The 7,500-nt window shown below is 43.3% G+C and overlaps 1 protein-coding gene across 39 annotated transcripts in view; it reads left to right on the top strand.

The window, feature by feature from the left end:
* celf5a (cugbp, Elav-like family member 5a) overlaps nt 1–7,500 on the top strand; it is a 160,811-nt gene that overhangs the window by 8,752 nt on the left and 144,559 nt on the right. For all 39 annotated transcript variants that reach the window (XM_030785146.1, XM_030785130.1, XM_030785125.1 and 36 more), the window contains exon 2: nt 6,558–6,640. In XM_030785146.1, the coding sequence (XP_030641006.1) occupies nt 6,558–6,640 (83 nt within the window). The remainder of the gene's footprint in view (nt 1–6,557; nt 6,641–7,500) is intronic.

Below are 7,500 nucleotides of genomic sequence, written 5' to 3'. Positions count from 1 at the left end.
CTCTCTCTCTCTCACTCTCTCTCTCTCTCTCTCTCTGTGTCTGGGTGGTACATAGTGCTGGCGTGTTAACAGATTTGATGTGAGTGATGTATATATTTAATGCCATACAGAAAAGTGTTATATGTTCCACTGTGTTGGTGTGAGTTGAGTTTGAGGTATATAGGCACCATATCATATCCAGTCCTGACTGTAGCAACTTTGCAGCTAAAGCCTTCAGACGTTAAGCACTTAGCAACCACCTCAGTTCCAATGCTAACCATGCTGCCATGCTGATTAACCGCAAAGATTTCCTTCATTATTATTATTACTATTATTATTATTATTATTATTGATTTTAAGAGTGTGCTTCTGTAGAAAAGGTCTCCAAGAACATGAGAATGTTCCTTTCATGTTTGACGTAGCCACTAATTTACTTTAGACGGCATCCAGGGTCTTTGAATGGAAATGCCATTTGGCTCTGGTTACCGGGAAATGCATTAGCAACGCGGAACAGAACAGGGCAAGCTCTTGCTTGTTTGGAACTCGCTTTATGCTAATTATTTCTATTTAGATTATTTCATTATTTTTTTGTGTTTTTTTTTTTTGAGTAATTCCCATATCATGCAGGACATCATTAAAAACCCTGGATGGGCTATTTATCAAAACAAGCTCTGTTCGTAGAGCAAGCCGTGTCATAGCTTGACAGAAAGGTTAACTAATTATCGTCTGTGGTGCAGAAGCATAGATGAGATGATGCAGCTTATGAAAACTGAGAGAGAGAGAGGGAGAGCAAGAGAGAGAGACAGACAGAAAGAGAGGGAGAGAGAGAGAGACAAACAGAAAGAGAGAGAGAGAGAGAGCGAGAAAATGCTAATTACATTTGTAGATGTCTTGAAAAGGCGAAGAGCTTTGATGTGGGGTCGGAGTCTGAGAGATGCCTTTCAATTTGTCAAATTAAAGGAAGAGTCATGAAAAGAGCAGAATCCAGCCGACGGGACGGCGTGCGAGAGATGACCATTCTTCTGCTAAAAAGGCCTGTGATTTTTTTCAGAGTTGTTATTTTGATTTGATCTGCAGTCATAATTGGATGCAGCCAGAGACGAGAGGGATGAAAAGAAACATGTCATGTCGAACCAAAAGGAGACCTTTATCACAGAGCCTCTGAAGACTCCAGACCTTAGCTGTTTTTTTTTTTTTTTGTCTTTTTAAAATTTTTTTGTCTTTTTCTTTTCTTTTTTCTTTCTTTTTTTTTTTGTTGTTGTTGCCATGGCTTTATATTTGGTACCCTGGCTTTATTGTGATATGTAGTCTAAAAGCTTTGTTTGTTTGTTTGTTTATTTATTTATTTATTGACCCCAGACAAGAAGCTCATTAAAATGTTTGATGCTTAATATTCGATAAGTGGCCAAAGTCAGCTGAAATAGCATGTCTTTGTCACTGATCAGCAGACAAGGGTTAATGCCTGTAACAGTAACCCCTGGGTTTCTTTAATGTGTGAGTGGGCAGTGTCTTACAGTCTGTCTCCCTAAAGCACTGCTGCCTTTAATATTGTCACGTCTATAGATTGGTTTCTGCCATTTGCAGAGGCAGTCTGTAAGCGCATGTCAACAAATCAATCCTCTAGTCTCCAGAGCGGAGCAGTGTGTGTGTGTGTGTGTGTGTGTGTGTGTGTGCCTGTGTGTGTGTGTGTGTGTGCATGGATGAGTGTGTGTTCAGTTCATGTGTGTGTGTTTGTGTGTGTGTGTGTGTATGTGTGCGTGCATGGATGAGTGTGTGTTCAGTTCATGTGTATGTGTGTATGTGTGTGTGTGTGTGTGTGTGTGTGTGTGTGTGTGCCTGTGTGTATGTGTGTGTGTGTGTGTGTGTGCATGGATGAGTGTGTGTTCAGTTCATGTGTGTGTGTTTGCGTGTGTGTGTGTGTATGTGTGTATGTGTGTGCATGCCTGTGTGAGAGCATATTCAGGTCAGAGTGAGAGGTTCTCCGGTGTTCTCCGATTGACTCAAAGTTTTCCCAGGAGGACCCAGGGAAGAGACTGGACTTCCTTAAAAGGTGCCAGACTCAGTTAAGCTTTACGGGCTCTTCTGTATGCCTGCTTATTCCACTCAGCTCATTAGCACCTAATTATGCCCGGGGCAGGGGGAAATATTGTTGTCTAAACAATGACTGAATGTTCTTTGGAGAAAACGCCCCCCCCCCCCCCCCCCCCACACACACACACACACACACACACACACACACAATAAACAAATGCATGCAAACCTTCACCCTCTTCCCTGTTTTCTCGGGAGGAGGTTTTGTTCATTATCAAGAAAGTGTTTCTCAGATCAGAGGGGGTTCGTGACACTGCGAGTGAGTGATTTTGAACAGTGAAGACTCAAAGCTCAGTCTTCCTTTGATTTTCCTTCATATTCAATACACACAGATCAGCTCTAGCCCCACACAGCCCGTTAGCATTCCGCTAATCACGGAGCTTTGACAGTGGCACCGCTGTTTCTCTCACCTCTTGTTCCCCTAGAACTCCGCGATTTCCTCTCCAACCTGTTCCTTGGTCTTAAGCGAATCTGTCTAGGTGGTGTATGGTCAATGATGGTGAGTCTCCATCTAAATTCAGTGTGAATGTAGGGGGCTGAGCTGTTAGCTTCACCCTCTCGGCCGGCGAGTGAGAGACTGAGAACAGAGGGTCAGTTTTTTTGGGCACAGTCCAGCAGAGAACAGTTCCAAGGCAATAAAAAATGGAGCAGGAGGTGCTAAGAGAAGGATGGAGGGATAGAAGGGGAATGAGGAGAGAAGAGGAGGATAGGCTCTCAGACAGGGGTAAAAAAAAAGATGATCTTGTATTTTGTTGAAAAAGACAGAAAAAAAAAAATGGTTTGAAACCTCGCGACCTCCGCGAGGTTGAACGGAGGTTGATGCAATTCAGGTTCAAAGCCTCACTTTACGGTCACGGTGACTCTGACGTGACCCTAATCTGTTAGATTACAGTTTTAGCACCGTCGGGCTGTGGATTTAAAGAACCGAGATTGGAAGAACCGAGTGGGAGAGAGTCGGTGCTTCTCTGTTTAACAGGAGAAATTGACTGGTGATGAGTGCCTGATGAAACAGTCTGAAAAGTGGCGAGGACAGACAGACATTATACACTGAAAGCCTCTGGTTTGAAGGAGAATGTGTCAGAAATGAGGCGAGGGATAGATTATGGTTGGGTTTAGGTTTGAGACCAAACAGGTCATGACCAAACAGATCTCAATTAGGGATAGGTCTGAGATTATAAGAGTCTGCGTTTGGTAAATTATAGTTTAAATTAGATGTAAGACCAGTTGTTTGGTTAACTGTGATGAGGGTTTGGTTTAATGTTTGATAGATTAGGATTAGATTTGTCAGAGAGGTTTAAAACCAAAGAGAGGTTTGATAGATTATGTATAGGGATCAGGTTTAAAGACCATACGTTTGGTAAATCATGGTTCAGTTTTGATTTAATCTGATAAAACCAACTGTTTGTAGTATTTGTTCCAGATTAAGATTTTCTGGGTTATGTTTAAAACCAAACGTGTGATGGATCACGTTCAGCGTTAGGTTTAAGACCAGTTGTCTGATTGTGGCTCAGTTTCTCTTAAGAGATGTTTTCATACTAGTAAAAGCCCTGCTCTCCACTCACCTCTGTGTCCTCAGACCTGACTGAGTCAGTGGACGGACTGAAACCGCCGCGCCCGCTCATTATGACGGAGAAACAGGCAGATAGGACAGCTCATTTTACAGCACGTGAGCACGTTTGGATGTGTTTTCTCGTCTTTCTTTTAGATTTTTTTATCAAACGACACTGCGGATCGTTACTGTCCCCTGATTTCAGCGCGCTGCTCTGTCAGCGAGCTCCGCTCTGTGCAGCCTTTCTCTTCTATTTCTTTGTTTCTTTCTTTCTTTCTTTTTCTTTTTTTTTTTTAGACTCCTCGTCATCTTTCAAACAGTTTCATCATGCGCAGAGCTCGGCTCTCGGTATGCAACTGAATGTCGGTAATTTGTACGCGTTTGGATTCCAATTATGAAGTTGTTGAAGCTTTTGCCTTTGGGCTCCCAATTTGTATTACGCCATACATTAAAGCTCGGAGAACCATTTTTAAAATGAGATTGTATTTCTTTCTTTTTTTTCTTTCTTTCTTTCTTTCTTTTTTTTTTTTTTTTTAGTCCTCGCTAATATTACTGCGGTAGCTAATTTACTTTTGATACTCACCCTCGTTTTTTTCTCCTCTCCTTTTTCCTTTTTTTTTTAAAATTTTTATTTTACAAATGCATCCAATTTAGAGGCTGTGTAATTGTGAGATACCAGCAATATCCTTCATGTTTGGGGGGTGGGGGGTGGGGGGTGGGGGAAGGGGTGGTGTCATAGAAAGTGTGTGTGTTTGTAAGAAGATACTAGAAATGTAATATTAAATCTTTGATGTGTCTCGAGAACGGCTTTGTCTCTCCGTGAGACGGGACTCTAATGAACGCGGGGAATAATGACTGTCTGTCTTTTTTTCTCTCTCTCTCTCTCTCTCTCTCTCTCTCTCTCTCTCTTCTCCCTCACCATTGGAAATCATTAAATGTAGGTGGGTCTGTAATAAAAACGCTGTCCGTTTTGATATAAACCGTGAGGCCTTTCAGGAATAAGGTCGGATCCCTAGGCTCTGTGGTAGGGAGTATGAGGTCAGTGGGGCGTCGGGGGTCACTGACGGAAGAAAACGTGCCTGCTTTTCATAGAGTCTAATTTAGGCCTGAGAGAGTGCTGCGGTGTAGAGATTTTGTACCTGTGCAGATGTGTAAATACGTTTAGACATGTCTGTGTGCATGTATGTGTGTGTGTGTGTGTGTGTGTGTATAATAAGATGCATTAGTCAATTATTCAGATGTGTAGATGTCTAAATATATTTGCATATATATATGTGTGTGTGTGTGTGTGTGTGTGTGTGTAATAAGATGCATTAGTCAGTTACTCAGATGACACAAAGAGGGATCAGTGTATTAAACACGGATGTACAAATGATCAGAGAGAATGAAAGCTACCAAGGGTAGAGTGACATGTTAATGTGCTGGACGGCCCAGAGCAGTAAATTATACAAACCGGGCAGTCATCACACACTCTCTCATTTGACCGTGTACGTCTGTATATGTGTCGTCTGTGTGTGTGTGTGAGCGCAAACAGCCAACTTGGCCATAGTTAAATCAGAGTGTGTATTGTCCCAGTCTGGACCAACATGGAATACTATAAACAGAGTTAAAACACTGGCTGGTTTGCTCTCTCTCTTTCTCTCTCGCTCTTTCTGTGTGTGTGTGTGTGTGTGTGAGAGAGAGAGAGAGAGAGAGAGAAAGAGACAGAATGAGACAAATGCTGGTTTAATGACTCCTGTCACATTGTCTCACGTGAAATAGTTGATATGTAACCATGTATATGTTGTTGCCATGCCAACTACAACTTTTCATACTCTGTTTAATCAGAAAACCTCATTTGAAAAAAAAAAAAGGAAAAAAAAAGGTCATGTGATCAGATGAATCATCCTCCGCCCTGTTCCCGGCGCGCCGACGAGGGTATGTGCGGTTAACGCCGACAGAAACCTATTGGCCCGGGTTCTGGTTTCCCACCGCGAGCGGGTCTGGCAGCTCAGTTACGGCGCAGGATGGCGTGTTCCTGGCATGGCGTGGCTTCACTCAGCCCCTCACAGGGCAAAGTAAACGCCAGTAAACACAAAGCCGTCTGAGCGGTCTGGTGGGCCTGAACAGGAGCGACGGTTTTCAGGAGGACAACGTTCCCCGTCTCCGGGGGCAACGCAGATCACCGAGTGGTTTTACGAATGTGAAAACGATGTAAAGCTGAAGGCCATGAAGGTCTGAGTCATCAGCTCTCAGACCAACTAGATACTTATGGAAGATTCTAGAACAAAGCCTGAGAGATGGAGTTTTCCAACCACCATCTTACGAAACACCAAATGATGAAGTTTCTAATGGAAGAATGGTAACGCGTCTCGGTGTCAAGACATAACGAAGTCCAATTAAGACACATTATGTCAGTTTTGCTTACTTTAGGCTGTTATTTGTATACAGTTAATGAGGAGATGGTTATAACTCTGAGAGAAGTTAAACCAGTCTTTGAAAATGCGACAACTTTGCGCAACAACTTTGTAGATGTGGCAAAGAAGTTCGTTCAGGGCCTTGTGCGAATGGTTGTGAGCGTGTGCGTCTGCGTGTGCTTGTGCAGATGTCTATTTCTGTGTTCGTTCTCTCTCCTCTGTTTGAGCATGGACTTACTTCAAAAAAAAAAAAAAAAGAAAAAAAAAAAAAGAAAAATCTCCTCTTTCTTCTCTAGTTTTTTGTTTTTGAATTTTGTTTGGTTCTGAGCACGGCTCTGATCCAATAGCCCTCTCATTGTTTATCTATTTATAAACTGGAACACGCTCCTGACGAATACTGTATTGGATTCTATTCATGGTCGCCCTGTATCGAATGCTGGGCGCGTGTGTGCGCATGTGTGTGTGTGTGTGTGTGTTTGTTTGTTTGTTGTTTACTTGTTCTCGGTGTGTAATGTTATGTTGTTCTCTCCTCTGTGATGCAGGCTGTGCCTTTCTCACCTACTGCGCCCGTGAGTCAGCGATCAAAGCCCAGAACGCTCTCCACGAACAGAAGACATTGCCAGGGGTAAGTCTGTGCCTTTTGTTTTTTTTTTGTTTTTTTTTTGTGGTGGTGGTGGTGGTGCCTTTTCAGCCCCTGTTGTCACTTTGCTGTAGCTCTCAGACTGTGGGTGTCGCAGACAGGGGGGAGGACCGGGGTGGGGGGGGGGTTTCTGGCTAAAGCCTCAGTACAGCGGTCAATCAATACGCCAGCCTTTTAAGATCAGGCTTTAGCGTCGAGGGGTTCGTGTGTTCAGCCCCCCCCCCCTCCCCTTCCCTTTCCCCCTCTCCCGTGCACCCCCCCCCCCCCCCCCCCCCCGCCCCAACGGGCCGTCGCCGTGCATTGATCAGGCATTTTCGGCTGAGAGAAATCTTGTAACAGCTCGCAACATATGTCAATTCATTTATTCTTTCTATCTTTCCCAAACTGCTCTATTTACAAAAGAGTGGTGAGTGGTCTGAGCAATACAGAAAATAAACATTTCCAACCCAAGGGGTGGGGGGACGGGGGGTGTTAAAGAGAGCGAGAAGGAGAGGAAGAGAGAGAGAAAAAGAAAAAAAGTATAGAGAGAACAACGCTAAGAGAAAAAGAGATAACTGGAAAAGGACAGTTTCATATCTGTGGACTCTGTTTGAGCTATAAGCACAAGGCAGTGGGTTAAACTGTACTGTAATGTTCAACTCTAATAGCGTGGTTGGCACATTTAAAAGTTAAAATAAGTAATCCAACATTACAAGTAACCCATCCAGCGGTTTCCTTAAACAGTTCCTGTAAAATGGTTAACTGGTCTCACTGGGATTCTAAGGAATGGCATTATCTTATTTGTTGCTTTTTTTTTTTTTTCGTTTTTAACCGAAACCAGCGCAACTGGTCCGAAGTTGCAAAAA

The sequence above is a fragment of the Chanos chanos genome, chromosome 9, assembly GCF_902362185.1.
Source record: "Chanos chanos chromosome 9, fChaCha1.1, whole genome shotgun sequence".
Lineage (NCBI taxonomy): Eukaryota > Metazoa > Chordata > Actinopteri > Gonorynchiformes > Chanidae > Chanos > Chanos chanos.
Note: the sequence above shows the minus strand (reverse complement) of the source record. Positions and strands in the feature narration are given on the sequence as shown.